The sequence below is a fragment of the Dipodomys merriami genome, unplaced genomic scaffold (assembly GCF_024711535.1).
Source record: "Dipodomys merriami isolate MVZ:Mamm:240054 unplaced genomic scaffold, mDipMer1.0.p SCAF_90, whole genome shotgun sequence".
Lineage (NCBI taxonomy): Eukaryota > Metazoa > Chordata > Mammalia > Rodentia > Heteromyidae > Dipodomys > Dipodomys merriami.
In genome coordinates, this window is record NW_027206513.1 from 3,350,837 (window position 1) to 3,369,184 (window position 18,348).

The window sequence follows — 18,348 nt, forward strand, 5'->3', positions numbered from 1 at the left end:
TGGGCCTGGCTTACTACTAAGTGAGTCCTCTTAACTGACATTTTTTTGGGGGGGGATCCAGTCATGGGGCCTGAACTCTGGGCCTGGGTGCTATCCCTCAGCTCTTCAGCTCAAGGCTAGCACTCTACCACTTGAGCCACAGTGCCACTTCCAGCTTTTTTTCTTTTGGCTTATGTGGTGCTGAGGAATCGAACCCAGGGCCTCATGCATGCAAAGCAAGTGCTCTACCACTAAGCCACCTTCCCAGCCCTTAACTGACAATCTTATTCAACCTCCTTGACCTCCAAATCCTCAAGGCCTCTGGATTTTAGGTGCTGGAATTCCTTTTCTACAGGGAGAAGTATTGCTCAAATAGCAGCAACAGTAACAGCAACAGCAGCTATAATATCAAACACCCTCAAGAGATCAGTAGTATCAGGGACAGAGGAAAAAAGCAGCAGCAGTGACTCAAGCAATGACACCTGTACAATCATTGACATGGCTTCCTCCTACATAATGGGAGAGCAGCTAGGAAACTTTATACATCTGATTTCCATTGAGGCTCATCTTCTATATGACCTGTGAGGAAATTGAGGCATGGTGTTGTACTGAAGTAGGGCTGAGACTCAGAATGCCGATGGCTATCAGTTCTGTCCTGGGCTTAAGGAGGTGATGGAGCTTCAATCCTAAATTGGGTAGACAGATGTTAGAGTGCCTTCAACTGTCAGAATGCCTGTGTCAATTGGGGCAAATAACCTATTATCACTGCCTTAATTTCCACACATGTACAGTGATGATGCCAACACTTTCTTGTTGGCCTTGTTGTAAGGTGTCCATGGTAGTACAGGAGGAAAGTTTTGGCTCTGATGGCAGAACACTCAGTGGTGTGGATGTCTAGACATACTCTTATTATTTAAAGGTCAATATTTTCAGGATTGCAGGCTCCTTATCAGCCATTAGAAGAAACATCTGAAATATGGCTATTCACTCCCCGGGTGTCAATTTCCAAATGTATGTCACTTGCTTCAGTCTGGAAAGACTCACCGGAGACTCACCAGGGACTCATTTGTACGCCTATCTCTTCTCTCTTCTAGGAGATCACTGTGTGGGTGTGGTCATTGAAGTCAGTCCTGAGACTAGCTCCTGAGATCCCCTGGCAATGCTGAATTCAGTGACAATGAGATTGACATATATAAGACACTTAGTGAATTCTTAGAGATTTATTGGTAACTGAAAATTTTGTTCATTTTTTTGGTCTTGTTAACATAAGGGCATTTTAAACACCTTAAAAGTGTTTCATGATCAAATACATTTGGAATGCTGTATTAAAGAAATATGATGTATAGTAAAGCATGTATTCTTAACACAGGTCTATTTTACCTACTGAAGTGCTTTGAAATTGTAATCAATTTTGAGATATAATTTATATTCAACAAATGGATCCATTTGAGATGTGTGTGGTTTGATGAGTTCATTGTGATCCACATTTCCATCCTGAACTAGAACATTTCTTCCTCCATAGAAAGTTCCCTCCTGCTCTTTGCAATCATTCTCCTTGTACTCAAGCTCCAGAAAACCACTGCTCTGTCATTAATAAAGATTCATTTGACTTTTTCTGAACTATCATATAAATGGACTTATAGAATATACAATCTGATTCTTTTTCTCATCATGTTCTCCCAGTCTAGGTATACTATTGAATATGACAGTATTTTGTTCTTGCTTATTACTTAGCATTTCTATTATATACTACATTTTGTTTATCTTTTAACATTTTTGTTGGCATAAAATAATTGCACAGGGAGGTTTCATTTTATTATTTATGACATGCACTCAATGTACTTTTTGATAATATTCAAACTGTGTATGTTGTTTTTTCTAATCCCCTCCCTTGTAATGCTTTTTTGGGGGGAGGGGTTGGATTTCATCATGCTATTTTTGTGATATATACAATGTACTTCTATAACATTCAACCCCTGTCACTCTCTCTTTTCCCCCCTCTGTGTATTCAGTTTTCTGACATTGTGAACACAATGTTATTAACAAAGTGGGTAGATTTAGGCTACCATTTTGCCATTTGCTTTCAATTTTCCCTTTCATTTTTTTGTTCTTTTTCTTTTCTCTAGCTTTTTTGGGCAAATCCAATATTTTCTAGTGTTTGACAGTATTTTCTTTATTTTCTTCTTTGTTATCCTTTTTTTAAAGCAATTGCTCTGTGTCCATACCCTTTTAAATGAAATGCCAATACTCCTTCTACTCTATATAAAAACTCAAATGTTATTTGAATTCCTGCTGCTCTTAGGAAGTGTAGAATCTCAGTCCATAAGTTATAGTGTCCTGTTCCTCATCCCCACTTTGCTTCTAGCTTCTGTAGGGAAAAAGGGTAGTGTCCCGACCCGCAGGACGTCAACGAGGACAGTGAACCTAAGCTAGAAGGAATGAAGGGACAAGAGACACGAAGAATGACAGCAAGAAAAGGGTTCTGATCAAGCTGCAAATTTTTATTTTTCACACAGGGGTATTTATATGCTTGGAATAAAGAAGCTTTTTCATTGGCCATTAAGGAAGCTTTTTCATTGGCTGTAGCAGTGCAGGATGTTTGCTTAGGGCAGGTCATCCTACTTTAGGGTAGGATTCTGTAAACTCAGCCTCAAGATGTTCCAGTGAGATGTTGAGAGACTCAACTTTTGGCTCCTGACAGGGTAGTAGGTAGAAAAGATTAGAAAATCCAACAAAAATGCATACATCCTCTAGTGGCTGTTTTCCTGAAGTCCTGAAGAATACATCATTTAAAGTAAACATTTGTAGCTTTATAGTTAAATAAAAATTCACTGGTGCTCTGAAAGGCTAAATATAGGAATTGGATATATGTATTGTAATTTTGCTTTAAATTTCCATCTTTTCCTAACAATAAAATCTAGGAATTTCCTCCACTGAAGATCTTTCTTTACCCCACCTTCAACTGGGATTACTGGGTTACTGGGATTACTGGGTTACTGGGTTACTATCTCCACCCCTGTTCTCATATGTGTCAATGGCTTTTCTTAAGGTTCTTACAAGGAGAAACTGCAGCCAAAGCCTTTCATGTTCACAGGATCCTGTCCTGTGGGGGCTAATGCTCTTCATGGCCAACAGAACTCCAGCTGTAAGTTGTATCTATGATTTGAAATGTACATTCTTTCTATTTAGAAGACTATTAAGGACATTTGTATCTCAGTGAAGGCTTAAGCATCATGTGAAAATAGTGTGGTGAAAGACTGATACATATTTATCTTAAATATGGAGATTCAGAGATCCTGACAAGTAGGACTTTCCAGGACATGGACACCTAGCACTGTCCAGCTTTATTGGACAGAAACTACTATAGAGAAACTTAGGCACAGGTCATTTGGGCTGTTGATATCAAGATAAAGTGCTAGGTACAGACAAGCTCTTCCATCTTTGTTTCTGGCTTCTAAGCCCAGATATCATACAAATAACCAATTCTCTCCTTATTCTTACTCCAAGCCTGTCCTGTCTAGGATCTATCAACAGATCCAGGACTTAAATCACTTCTTCCTATTCTTCCTTCTGCACCCCCTATTCTGAGATATCTACTGGGGGTGGCAACAGCATGAATTGCTGGCTTTTCCCAAAAATCAACTTAGAAACAAACAGAGAAGTAAGGGGGAGTATAAATTCATGTCTTGTCCATGAGGACTCACAAAGATGCCCATGAGCAGGGATAAAGACCGCTCGAACAGATGGTAGACTCCCAGAACCACTAAAAAGAAAAAATTCATGTTTATTTACAAAACATTTAAATGTACATAAAATAAAATCTGAGCTTTGGATCAGTAATTCAACATGCAGAAATTTGAATATGATAAATAAAGATATTTGAAAAGATTTAAGCCCAGCTTATCAATGTTCTTATATCTATAACTGTATTATATATATAAAATACTATACTTAATATATGCACACATATTATATGCATGACAGTGTAAACTTGAGAATAAATGTAAATTTGTGATGTTATGACCAATCCTATTTGATACATAAATTTATTGTCCCTTATCTTTTTGAACCTCTCAGCAATCAGTCAACAAACCAACAAACCAACAATATAATACACACACATACACACAGAACATCCCCTATGTAACAGTATTGGTGTAGATAATCAAACTCATTAAGTTTTTATATAGTCTAATAAAGATTTTACACTGGCCAATCCATACCCCACTGGTACCCTCATTGTTGACATAGCTTCTTCATTTTCTCTCCTTCTAAGAACCACTTGAGCTTGATTCCTCAAAGCCTATTTTTTAATCTCCCAAATGTAGCACCTCCCACAGATCTTCAGCTTCCCCGTTCTGAGGAAAATGCTAGCCCTCTAACCATATCCTCATTCATTTGAGAAGTCAGAACAGCACAAATACTTGCACTAACACACCTGTTTTCTTAGAAGCAATTTAAAAAGCTATATTGACTCAATTTAGTTTTATTTCCCCTTTTCTGTTATAATCCCATCCCCATCCTAAGAAGTTTATCAAGATTATCTCCATTGAAATGTCTTTCCTTAGATAAATTAGGGATTCTTATTATAGCAATTAAGAGAATAAAATTTTCTGTCTTTAGAAAAATAATGAAGTATGTTAACTAATGTAGAGTAGCACTGATAAAAAGAATAATATTTGAGGCATCATACTGAATAGAAAATGAAAGTATTTTAAAGTAGAGAATGCATAATCCAAAATAATTTGTCAAACATTGTATGTTATATACACTTGTGCATAAAAAATTGCTAGATGATGAAACCCATCTCAAATCAACATTTAAGAGATGGGGCTGCAGCATAGCCAAAAGGCCTGAGTTAAAGTCCAGTTCTTCTAGTGATGAGGGATGTGGTTTTAAGTAAATTGCTTAGCCTTTCTAAATTGTGCTGCATCTTGCCTATAAAATATGAGCAATCTACCTATGGGATCATGAAAATATTACATCCTTGATAAAGAAATGGGCTGATCCCAGGCCTGGCCTAGTGAGGGCACTGTGGTTGGTTCATGTGGTTGCTGTTGTATTCTGTTGGACATTGGTTATGTCTATTTCCCTCTGAGTTGGCCATGGGAAACATATCTATGTAACTGATAAGAGCACATGCAAAGCAAAATGCAAGACCATGCAAGTAAAATACCAGTGAGTTATAGAGAGAAGCTGGTCCTTGGTAAGCTCAATCAAGGAGAGGAGGCAGAAGAATGTCAGTGGCATCTGGGAGGAAACTTGGGAGGAGGACTTGATTTTCTCTGGAATATAAACACTCCACTTATCTGAATACTAGGAATGGGTTAAAGAACCCGCTAGAGAACAAGGACTTCTCTAGGAATCTCAGGCCCATTGGCTGATTTGGATCCCATTGTTCCTTCTTTCCTTCACTCATCTGGATTTCACTCCGATTAGATGGGCAGCTGCAATGTCTGTCTCCATGAAATGTGTTGAACGCATGTGAGTAGCCTTTGGTAGAATGATGCTACTCTGAAGGAATGTGTCTATACCTATGGGATGAAAAACAACAGGAAATTAATGATGTATAATAAGCTATCAATTATTGGCTAGAGTAATCCTGCTGTATCATTTACATTCCCATTCCCAAGGCACTGAATCTAAATCAAGACCAGCCCTCTTCCTTGAGCTCAGTGTTTATATATGGGTAGAAGACAAACAGAGCTCCATCAATTCACAACGGAGCCATAGACTGAAGGGATCCTTGGCTAGGTAAGTGCTCCTCACCTCCACTTTAAAAGGTCAACTGATATAGATGGGAGATTGAAACAGAGTCTGGTCACTTGCCTTGATTTTCTCCTTATCAGAAGCATATCCTCTGGGGCTTTGCTGAATTTCTGAGCATTATCTCCAAGTCTTGCTCAGACCACTGGAGTTTCAGCTCCAACACCAGCCTGATATCTACTAGGAATGCTCCTATAAAAAGCAAGGCATTGCTGGGGTTCCAAGCTGACCTTAGTTTTGGAAAGCTCTATAATCTGTTAATGCTGACACATCTCTGAAAGTTGAGAAGACTGATTTCAGAGTATCTAAAGTACTGGCCATTGGAAAGATATTTTGGAACTCAAGAACTTGAGTACTCTTAGGTGGATAGAGATAGACCTCAGGTGAGCCAGTGGACTGCTTTTTTAGGGAACTCACTAGAAGCCACACAAACTTACCCTAATAATGTACCCCCAGGTCCATCTGAATTTTTGTGTATACAAACTCATATTTCCACCAGATTTGGTTTGCTCTGATGTCCTGTAAATTCTGTCTTCTCAAAGTCATCAATTTTTTGTGTTCCTTGTTCTCCTAAATTATAAAGGCAATTGTTCTCATTGAATATGGGAATGCATCCAAACAGTAGCTTTAAAAGTAATGGTAAATATTCTTGTTCTTAAATATGCATTAGCTCAGCTGGAATTGATGAATCATACCTGTAATCCTATCTACTCAGGCTGAAATCTGAAGATCAAGATTTGAAGCCAACCTGGACAGGAAAGTCCATGAGACTCTTATCTCCAATTAACTACCAAAAAGCTGGAGGTGGAACTGTGGCTCAAGTAGTAGAGCACTAGCCTTGAGTAAAAAGCTTAAGGACAGTGCCCAGGCTCTGAGTTCAAGTACCAAGATTAGTACAAAAACAAAGCATCACCAAAAATGGTCACCCTTTGCTTCTTCTCACTGTGTTAGTTGCTGAGCACAGAAATCTTTTCTTACAATTTTATTATCTTTTGCAAAATGATTGATTTCCTTTGTCTTGCTTCTAATCCATTTTCTAAAGAGATTGGCTTTCCACATAAAATGTCTAGCTCTTCAGTCAGATTTTCATCTGTTAAAGATTTTCTTCTTGCTGGGCACTGGTGGCTCACACCTGTAATCCTAGCTACTCAGGAGGCTGAGATCTGAGGATCGTGGCTCAAAGCCAGCCCAGGCAGGAGAAGGTCTTGAGTCTCTTATCTCCAATAAACCACCAAAAAACCCACAAGTGGTGCTGTGGCTTAAGTGGTAGCACGTTCTCCTTGAGCTGAAGAGCTGAGGAACAGCACCCAGGCCCAGAATTCAAGCCCCAGGACTGACCAAAAAAAAAAAAGATTTTCTTCTTGTTCCATTTTCTTCATTGTATTGAGCTAGATTGTTAGGGAAAAATTTTGTTTGTTGAGATAAGATCACAGAATTTATATTAAAATATCTCTTCTCTAATCCTTTCCAATACAAGTCATGTGGATCAAACTTTCCCCCAAACCTAGAAGTTTGAACCCTCCAAGATCTCTGAAAATTTAGCTTTTCATGACAAGAGATTGTAAAAAAAAATTTTTTTCTGCCAGTTTGGGGCTTGAAGTCAGGGTGTGGGCTTTTGTCTATTAGCTTTTTCTCTTAATGTTAGCACTCTACCATTTCAGCAGTAACTCCACTCTCAGATTTTTTGGTAGTTAACTGGAAATAAGAGTCTCATGGACTTTCCTGCCTTGGAGACTTTGAACTGGAATCTTCAAATCTCAGCTTTCTACTCAGGACACTAGTTACTCAACTACGATTACAAACATGAGCCATTGTCACTTGGCTAGAATTGTTTTTTTGTTAGGCAAAGATTAGGCTACTTTGGAGATCCGCAGACTCAACAGAAATGCTTCAGTAATATTTTAGGCTTTTCTGGTGATGCTAGGCATCACAAAGCAGCCAGAGCCAATATTTAATAAGTATACAACTGTGTTCCAATAAAATTTTATTTGAAAACAAAGCGTGCAGCAAGAAGCCAGCTAACATGGAAAAGAAAATAGAATAGAACCTGGATACCTGCCTTGCTTTTCTCCTTCCTAGAAACCATGTCCTTTAGGGTTTTTCTGAAAATCTGAACATTACACCTAGAATTGGCCAGTGAGCTATTGCTTCCCAGTCCCATGACAACTAGAGCAAATATATTTTGAAATTTTTATTCTATTTTATTTTATAACAAAAAGTCAACATCTACAAAATTTGTATCATGATTTTTTGCTGGCATTGTGACTTGTAGTTTGGAAACACTGCTTTGGAGGAATGATGAATGAGCATGTTCTAGCCCTGTGAGGTCTTCCTAGAAATATTGAGCATTTCCAAGCAGAGAGCCAGATTGGTTGTTTCTTCAGCACTAGGGATGTCCTGCAAATGTTTCTGGGGTACAAGGCTCTATAAATGATCCTCTTGTTTTCTCAAGTCCTACATGTCAAGCTTATCTCTTATGTTGTTAGTGCTTAGAAATGTCAGCTTTGGAGGAGTCAGAGGTGAAGATGGATTCCCAAGACTGGAAAGAAGATGATTCTCAGTGCAGCTCAGAAGGTAAACTTTTCAAACATCCACATCAGGGCCCAAAGCACAATTCCAAAAGCAGGAGCTATCAAGAGCTGTGCGTGGACTCCCTCCCACCCTGTTGAATAGCACAATTAGTGAGCTTTAGAACTTCTATGGAAGAGAAATTAGACAAAACTCTTAGAAAGGAACAGAATTTTTACTGCTGGTGCCCATCTGCATCAAGTTCTCCTCCTAAAGATTCAGGGAAGAGTATTACATCTACCTAATGTGTCTTTCCCCTCTCTTGTCAACCCAGGCCAACCACAAGGCTTTGTGGTAGGAAGGCTTTCTGAGGCTGGGTGAGAAAAAAGATTTGACTCAGAGCTTCTTCAAAGGAGGGGACTGGCTTAGGGATGACCTGAGAAGTTTTGGAGTCACATAACAATCTAAAGCATTTTGGATGACAGGAGAGGCCTACCACGAGCTAAACCTGGCTATTTTTTAATTATTATTTGCCTCCCCTTGCCCCCCCACCCAGTCCATCCCCCCCCACCAAAGTTGTAAAGTTCATTTTCGACATGACAACTTGTACTTCTCATTGTTGCAATGGGTCCACCTGTATCCTTATTTAAACGACTTGTTTTTCCCCTTCCCTTCCACAAATTATACCGACATCAAATACAGTGAAAGCAGGTAAACCTGGCTATTTTTATCTCAAGTAGCATCTGTGTATTTCTCAACACATATACAAAAGAAGAAAAGAATTAATGGCCTCTATTCCCCCTGAATTTCTGGAAAATGCCAAGAAAGTATTCACACTCACCTCACTATCTCTGACCACAGGGGCAGTTGGAACATCTTTGAAGCCAGGCCTAACCCAGTTCTCTGTGAGTTCTTCTCGTTCAGGTAAGGTCCCTGGATGATATGAGTGGTGAGGGGATGGTGTTACTGGGCCTTCTAAGAGGGCTGGGGAGACTCATAGACTGAGATGCCTCAAGATGCTATAGTGGGCTGAGGCTTTACCTTTGGGGAAATGAATCCAACCAGAAGGATCTATAAGAAACACAAAGTAATGCCTATAGAAAATAATTGCCTGTGCTGTAAACTCTGCAATACACAGTGTCTTTGAGAAGGAAGTCTAAAGAATGGATCAAGGGTCAGAGATGATGAATGAGAACATCCTGAAGAGTTATTGCACTGGCCTATGACAATGCAAGCCCATATCAGGGCCTAGTCACAGGGATACAAAGCAAACAAAGAAGCATGTTTGTGTTTTTAATTTTTTTTTTATTGTTGTAAAGGTGATGTACAGAGGCCTTACACTTACCTAAGTCAGGTGATTTCTTTTTGAACAATGTCACTTCTTCCTTTGTTTACTCCATTTTTCTTTTTTTTTTTTGAAGTTTCTTTTTTTATTGTGAAAATACCATACAGAGGGGTTACAATTACATGGGCAAGGTAATTGGAAGTTTCTTAGTGGTGGACACCGTGCCTTTTAAAAAATTGAGACCCTTGGAATAAATTGGCATCATCTTCTTACATGAATTCATAGTCCACTCAATATTACTGAAAATGAACACAGTTTCAGGCTTTAGGTCATGGAAACAGACATAAATCATACAAATCTTTTGCTTCAAGAAGTTCATAGTCTAGTTGGGAGGCAGATAACAGAATATCTGCAGTACAGGACAATAACATATGTAATGGATTTATCGATTGTTTACTCCATTTTTCTCTCCCAACTTCTCTCCCCTACAAGTTGTATAGTTCATTTTTAACATAGTGTTTAGTGAGTATCACTGTTCCATGTGTTCACCCTTTGTCCACTGTTTCAGTGATACTTCTTACCCTCCCCCCAAAATAAATTTACGTACAAGACAAAAGATACATAAATCAAAAACAAACAAAGAAGAAAAATGTGAAATAATGAAAAACTTCTTGTTTCCATTTCTTGGAGCTACCAACACACCCATGTTCACTGCAGTATTGTTCACCATAGCCAAGATATATCGTCAATCCAGATGTCCATCAGTGGATGAATGGATCAATAAAATATGGTATACATAAGCAACGGAGTTCTATGCTTTCCTCAGAAACAAGTGATATTGCTCCACTCATAAGGGAATAGAAAGACTTGGAAAAATTATGTTAAGTGAAGTAATCCAGAGCCAAAGAAACATGGGTTGCATGTTTTCCCTCATTTGTAGTAGTTAGAATGTGCCTATAAATCTAAAAGTAAACATACTGGATGGTAAACAACAAAACATTACATTTGGGCATAATAAATTATATGGGTCTCTAAATTCTATCTTACAAAGTGAGATCAAAGGAGATTGTTCTTAGGAGAGGAACACACAAGCTTAATAGCTATGTGCATATGATAATATAAAATGTTTATTGAAATGGACTTGAAGAAATGGAAATAAGACATATTTTGTATATAAGAAGCAGAAAAACAATTCTAGCACAACTTCTTGTCTGGGTCTTACCCTGGATCTTTGAACGGAATTTCAGGGGCTGGAGCTAAAGAGTCCATGATCTTTAAATGTGACCTAGTTTCAAAGCTCAGTGGTCAGCCAGGGCTGAGAGCCACTGCCTTAGACTGTACCACTCAATGGGCTGGCCTCAGTGCAGCAGCAACAATGACTTATGGGGCTGATCAGGGTGACAGAATCTTAGCAGCTAGGTGACCTACTGAGCCACATCTTCAGGCAAGTCAGTACACAGCACAGTGTGAGAATCCTGAAAGGCTTAGAGTTAATCTAGCTCAGCAGCTCTCAGGCAACCTGTAACAGTGAGCTCAAGCTATTCAGGATCAGAGCCAGAAAAGCTCAGGAGATTCTGCAATAAGCCAGAGGAGCCATAGATTTCCTATGATTCCATATTATTGTAGAGTATAGTAGGAATTAGAATCTTGCCTGAGGCCATCATCTGCTTCAAAGGCATTGAGTGTTGTGGTGGATAAGGTATCTTGGGGTCAGTGGAAGATAACAGGTGAGTCAGACAAGGGATTGTGCAGTGCTACAGAGCGATAAGACAGGGGCACTGGTATCTGCGAGCAGGTCCAACTAATCTATGCACAGAGGTGTAAAAGAGGAGAGAGGGCTGAAGACCTGCAGGAGGAGGCTGCAAGAGTGCTAGTATGGGTGGAGATTCCTCCCTAATCTCTGGGCAGGATAAAAACGGGAGGACAGTCCACTGAGAAGCCAAGTAGAGGCCTTGTGTTCCTGCATGGGAGGAGAATGTGGCCTTAGATGGAGTCTACAATACACTAGTTAAGTGTCTCAGCTTCTTTGGTTATAGTATCACACAGAGTGACAAGTACTGTATTATTGTATTTGAAATTTTGGAGCCAAATAGTCTTAATAGTCTTGGCCCATCACTGAGTGCTTCTATTTAGGAATTCACACCATGTGAACCCCAGACCGTAACTGGATTTAAGCCCTGCAGCTTTTTAAAAGAGTTTCTACAATGCTAGCTCTATCTTGTACCATGCTGGGCTCCAGGATGCTTCCTGCCTCTGTTTCTCATTCCTACCTTTATTATGACTATCTTGGATCATACTGTTGGTATGATGTCCATAGTCAGAGGATGCATGAGGCAGTTATGGTCATGCTTCAAAACCAGCCTGTGAAGAAAAGTCCCTGAGATTCTTATTTCTAATTAACTAGCAAAAAGCTGTAAATGAAGGTGTGGCTCAAATAGAAGAGCACTAGCCTTGAGTAAAAAAGTATTGAATGTAAAAGCACATGGCACTGACTTCAAATTCCAGTACCAGTGAAAGAAGTAAAAAAGAAGAATGAATATGTTCACAACTTAGACTGTGGTATTTATCCAAGTAATGGATTTAAATCACCATGCCTCCCACCTCAGGTAGAGGTTATTAATTTACCCATTTCACAGGTCTGGATATTGAGCATTATCCTAGGTCCTAAAGCAGCAATTGATAAAACTTGGTTTGAGCTCATCAAACAAAATTCTGTCAAAGTGTATTTATACCCAATGGTAATTTGGTTGTCTCAAGCAAGGCAAAATGCCTGGGAGTTAATGGCTAAAAAATGTTTGAGCATATAAGCGGATAAAGATCTGGGGTTGGGAACCTTGGTTTGGGGGTCAGAAAAGCTGGATCTTTCATTCATTGTAATATGTTGGTAATGGTTATATCCATCTAGGTTCAAAGTTGAAAGCCAAAGAGCCAGAAAAATACAGCATTCATGATGGTGATCACAAAGTGTTTGTCCTTGATGAGGGGACCCTAAAAGCCATCCCTATGAAAAGCTACATACTTCCAGGTGATTCTCAGCCATTGGTCTTTTCTGTCCCCACCCAGCTAGAGCATGAGGCTTCCATCCTTTAGGGGAGCTTAGTCTGCTGCGTCACATCTCCAGCACTAGCAGGTGGTAGCTGCTAAGGATCCTAGAGCATCTGATGAGAGTCAGTTGGGATGGGTGGGGAATTTGTCTCCAGCTTTTTTCTGAAAGGTCTTGATGAAAGAAAGGGCCAGAGGCCTATGAAAGAGGAGGCTTAGGCCATTGTGACAGACAGTGGGGATGGAATTTTGACCCCAGAGCCAAAGGGACACAGGGGCAATGTGTCAGGCCTGAAGCTCTAGAGTACAGAAGGAATCTCTTCTTGCTCTGCATGCTGACTCTTGCAGTTTATTTCCAGAGATCTTCTTTGTACTAGCCTCCCGCTTGGAATCAGCCACTGTGGAGAAAGGAAACCCGATTTTCTTGGCTGTCTCTAAAGGGGAGTTCTGTCTCTACTGTAACAAGGACAAAGGCAAACGTAAGCCATCCCTTCAGCTAAAGGTGAGCATTTCAGTACAGGTTCTCCAGCACACTCAGCCATCTTAAAGTAAAAGATCAAGGCCCTTAATTAATGCTTCGTGTTCTCTCTGCACCTTCTTATTTCTATCTTTCTAGAAGCCCAGGCAGTGGCTACTTCTAGAGGAGGAGGGAGGCAGGGATCTACAGAGTGGAGAGCTAGGAAGAGGATCCCAGCAGCTCTTCTGCCTCCCTCAACTTATCATAAGCCTTGATCAGGCTGGATTTTTCCTGGTTTGGTCCTCACTTGAGGGAAAAAACTCGTATCAGGCCCACTTCGCCTATAGATTGAAGCTGGATTCTCTAATTAATCTTTTTTTAAAAACCACACATAGATGATACTTTGATGTCTGATTCCTTATTCTCCTCAGTTTATTCTTAATTATGGGGAGAGAGGGGAGTCAAAGAGAAGGCATAACTCACCTTTTCAAATAATGTTCAAGTCTGATACCATGCTTCCTCAAGAGCTATCCATCCTAGATCTTTTCCTTCTTTCTGAAGTAAAGGTTTGGAGCATGAGGGTATGTGTTGGTTTATCTCCATGTTAAAGCCTCCACTATCTTTTATCCCACAGAAGAAGCAACTTAAGAGCCTAGCTGGCCAGAAGGAGCTAGCACAGAAGCCCTTCATCTTTTACCAGGCTAAGGCGGGATCCTTGTATACTTTGGAATCGGCTGCCAATCCGGGATGGTTTGTCTGTACTTCCTGCAATTCTGGTGAACCTGTTGGAGTGACAAACAAAGTTGGAAAAAAAGAACACACTGAGTTTTTGTTTAAGAAGATTTGCAAACCTGAGATGAGTGAATGAGAGCAATGATTAGAAAACTGCCTTATCAAAGACTCCCTCTGCATCTTCTCTAACTTGTATCATTTGCAAACAATAAAATTTGCTCATTACTTTCTGTGTCTGGGTTTTATTCCTTATTCATACATTCAAGATTTCTGTTTTTAAGGTGATAAGAAGGATTATGAAGTTCTTACTTATGGAGTTCTTAAAATAAATTAAGTTCTAGGTTTGAATGAGCTAGCTTCTGCTTATTTTTTCTTCTCTGAACCATCTCTTTCAGGTTTGCAAATAATATTTCATGATTTGACCAGGCCTAGCTTCATACTTGTATCAAGGAGGAAGAGAAGCTGGGCACTTGCAGTACTCCAGAACTAGCCATTCCCACAGGGGAATAGCAGGCACTGTGGGAGTTGGCTCTGAGACAGCAATGTACAAAAGAGGCAGGGTATGTGTTTAAGACAGTGTGGCCCAGGAAAAAAGCAACTGTAAGTTACTGGTTAATCATATGATAACTGATTCATCTCAGGGATGCAAAGCTGGTTCAATATACGCAAATCAATTAATATTATTCATCACATCAACAGGAGCAAGAATAAGAACCACATGGTTATCTCAATAGATGCAGAAAAAGCATTTGACAAGATCCAACACCCCTTTATGATGAAGGTTCTGGAAAAATTAGGAATCCATGGATCATTCCTCAATACAATAAAGGCTGTATATGACAAACCTACAGCCAGCATTATACTCAATGGTGAAAAACTAAAGCCATTTCCTCTTAACTCAGGAACAAGACAAGGATGCCCACTCTCTCCACTTCTCTTCAATCTAGTATTAGAATGCCTAGCTACAGCAATAAGACAAGATGCAGACATAAAGGGGATCCAAATAGGGAAAGAAGAAATAAAACTCTCCCTCTTTGCAGATGACATGATCTTGTATTTAAAGAATCCCATAGACTCCACTCCCAAATTACTCAAGCTGATTCAAAACTTTGGCAAAGTAGAAGGTTATAAAATTAACCCCCCAAAATCAATGGCTTTTCTATATGCCAACAATGAGAAAAGTGTGGCTGAAATTAGGAAAGCAACTCCATTTGTAATAGCCCCACAAAAAATAAAATACCTAGGAATTAACTTAACCAAAGAAGTGAAGGACCTCTATGATGAAAACTTTAAAATCTTGAAAAAGGAAATCAACACAGAACTTAAAAAATGGCAAAACCTCCCATGCTCCTGGATTGGCAAGATTAACATCGTGAAAATGGCAATACTTCCCAAGGCTATCTACAAATTCAATGCGATACCTATCAAAATTCCACCCTCATTCTTCAAGGAAATAGAAGAGGCAATCCAAAAATTCATATGGAACAATAAAAGACCCCGAATAGCAAAAACGCTCCTCAACGGAAAGAACACTGCTGGAGGAATATCAATACCAAATTTCAAACTCTACTATAAAGCCATAGCAATCAAAACAGCTTGGTATTGGCATAAGAACAGACCTCAGGACCAATGAATAGAATTGAAAACCCAGAAATGAACCTACAGACCTATGGCCATCTAATCTTCGATAAGGAAGCTAAAACAATAGAATGGAAGAAAGACAGCCTCTTCAGTAAATGGTGCTGGCAAAATTGGTTAACTACATGTAGAAAACTAAAGCTAGATCCTTATATATCACCCTGCACCAGAATCAACTCCAAATGGATCAAAGACCTTGAACTCAAAGCAGACACTCTGAAAACATTACAGGATGGAATAGGAGAAACCCTAGGTCTCCTTGGCTCAGGCCGAAATTTTCTGAATAGAGACCCGGAAGCACAACAAATCAAAGAAAGGTTGGACAAATGGGATTGCATAAGGTTGCAGAGCTTCTGCAGGGCAAATGACATAGCTAGCAAGATCAATAGAAAGCCCACCGATTGGGAGAAGATCTTTACTAGCCATACAACAGACAAGGGTCTCATATCTAAAATATACTTGGAACTCAAAAAATTAAACCACCCAACAACAAATCCTCAAAGAAACAACTGCCCAATAAATAAGTGGGCGAAAGACTTAAAGAGAAGCTTCTCTGAAGAAGAAAGAAGGATGGCCAATAGACACATGAAGAAATGTTCAACATCCCTAGCCATAAAAGAAATGCAAATCAAAACAACATTGAGATATCACCTCACTCCAGTTAGAACAGCAAAAATCAAGAACTCTAACAACAACAGATGCTGGAGGGGATGTGGACAGAAAGGAACCTTACTTCATTGTTGGTGGGAATGTAAACTTGTTCAACCACTTTGGAAAGCAGTATGGAGGTTCCTCAAAAGTCTTCACATAGATCTCCCCTATGATCCAGCAATCCCACTTTAGGGCATTTACCCAAATGTTTACAAACAAGACCACACTAAAGCTACCAGCACAACTATGTTTATTGCAGCATTATTTACCATAGCTAAGATATGGAACCAACCCAGATGCCCCTCAGTAGATGAATGGATCAAGAAAATGTGGTATATATACACAATGGAATTCTATGCCTCCATCAGAAAGAATGACATTTCCCCATTTGTTAGGAAATGGAAAGGTTTGGAAAAAATTATATTAAGTGAAGTAAGCCAGGCCCAAAGAAGCATAGGTCCCATGGTTTCCCTTATTTGCAATATCTAGTATAGGTATGAGTTAAGCGGAAAAGGTCAGATAATGTGATGTTAGGAAAATGAACCCTTAAATATGTATTTTAATGTTTTCGTTTTTTTCATGCATGTGTTTCTAACGCATTTATAAGATTATTTCTTTGTTGCTTTGTATGTCCCTCCCCCACAGTGTAACCCCCGCTTTCACTATATTTGATGTCAGTATAACATGTGGAGGAGATGGGGACAAACAAGTCGTTTAAGGACTCAGGTGGACCTGTTGCAACAATGAGAAGTACAAAATGTCATGTCAAAACCAACTTTACAATGTCGGTGTGGGGGGGGAGGGGGGTATAATTGGGTGGGGGGAGGGGGGAGGCTGGGAAGGGAGGTGAAGGGTAAACAAAGGAGGAGGCTGCAATGCTTGGTAAGAAATGTATGCATTATCCTGCCCATGTAATTGTAACCCCTCTGTACAGTATGTTCTCAAATAAAATAAATTAAATTAAAAAAATCGTATGATAACTGGAAAGGGGGAATAAGAGGTGAGGAGGGTAGAAGAGAGGGGGAAATAGTGAGTACCAGAAAGGGATTAGAGTGTCCTGACTGGGGGAGAGCAACAGAGACAAGGTAACTAGATGACAGTGAAGAGCCCTGGTGAAAAGCCATTCTGACTCTGGGAGGGCTGTGAACAACAGCAAGGTTCTATCACTAAGCAGGGCTCTGATTTTTGTTTTGTTTTGTTTAGTTTTTGGTTGGTCGTGGGGCTTGAACTCTAGGTCTGGGTGCTATGCCTGAGCTCTTCAGCTCAAGGCAAGCTCTTTACCACTCGAGCCACTTCCAGGGCTCTGTTTTTAAGGATGATGGGCTCCTGGAAGAATAGAAGCTCAGGACCTGGAAACAGAACCAGGTATGGGCAAAGGAGTTTGAAAATTACATACTGGATGTTGGTCTTGAGTTACAAGCAATAATAAGTTCTTTTGGCTTGTTTAAACAAAAAGGAGCTTAGCAGAAGGCTATTGGGCATATTTATTTCTTGCTGAAGTTGTAACAAATCGACTATTTGATTTAAAACAATTTAATATATTACCTATCATTCTGGAGATCAGTCCAGAATGGATCTCATTGGGTTAAACCAAGATGTCAGCAGGGTTTCATTTCTTCTGAAGGCTCTAGGAAGGATTTATTTTCTTGTCTTTTCTAGCTTCTGAAGGTCACTTGCGTTTCTTTGCTCCTCCCTTCACCTTCAAAACAAACAATGGCTGGTTGAGTATTTTTCACTTCACATCACTTTGACCCTCCTGACAGCCTTTCTCCTTCATGTATAATGTCTTCTGTCACTTACCTCGGGCTTGCCTGCATAATCCAGAATAGTCTACTATCTCAAGATGTATAACTTTAATCATAGATGCAAAGTCTCTTATTACATAGAGTGTGAATTAGCAGGTTCTGGGGATTAGAATGTGGGACTTTTAGAGGGGAAACCATCATTCTTCCTACAAGGTGAACTAGCTTTAACTATGGAGGAAAGCTGAAGAACCAAGCTCAGACATTTCTATCAGGTCAGAAATGACAGGAGCTAAGAGCTTTTGACTCTACCACTCAGATGGGTAAGAACCAATCACATAGGGGCTGGCAAGGTAGCTCAGAGGTAGAGTGCATGCCTTGCAAGCATGAGGCCCTGGGTTCGATTCCTCAGCACCACATAAACAGAAAAAGCCGGAAGTGGTGCTGTGGCTCCAGTGACAGAGCGCTAGCCTTGAGCTGAAGAGCTGAGGGACAGCACCCAGGCCCAGAGTTCAGGCCCCATGACTGGCAAAAAAAAAAAAAAAAAA

The 18,348-nt window shown here is 39.8% G+C and overlaps 1 protein-coding gene across 1 annotated transcript; it reads left to right on the forward strand.

The window, feature by feature from the left end:
* Positions 1 to 8,240: 8,240 nt before the first annotated feature.
* Positions 8,241 to 13,905, forward strand: Il37 (interleukin 37). The gene is made up of 4 exons (XM_070013296.1): positions 8,241 to 8,319; positions 12,444 to 12,563; positions 12,940 to 13,082; positions 13,672 to 13,905. Exons 1-4 carry the CDS (start codon positions 8,241 to 8,243, stop codon positions 13,903 to 13,905), a joined length of 576 nt encoding a protein of 191 aa, XP_069869397.1.
* The last annotated feature ends 4,443 nt before the right edge of the window (positions 13,906 to 18,348 follow it).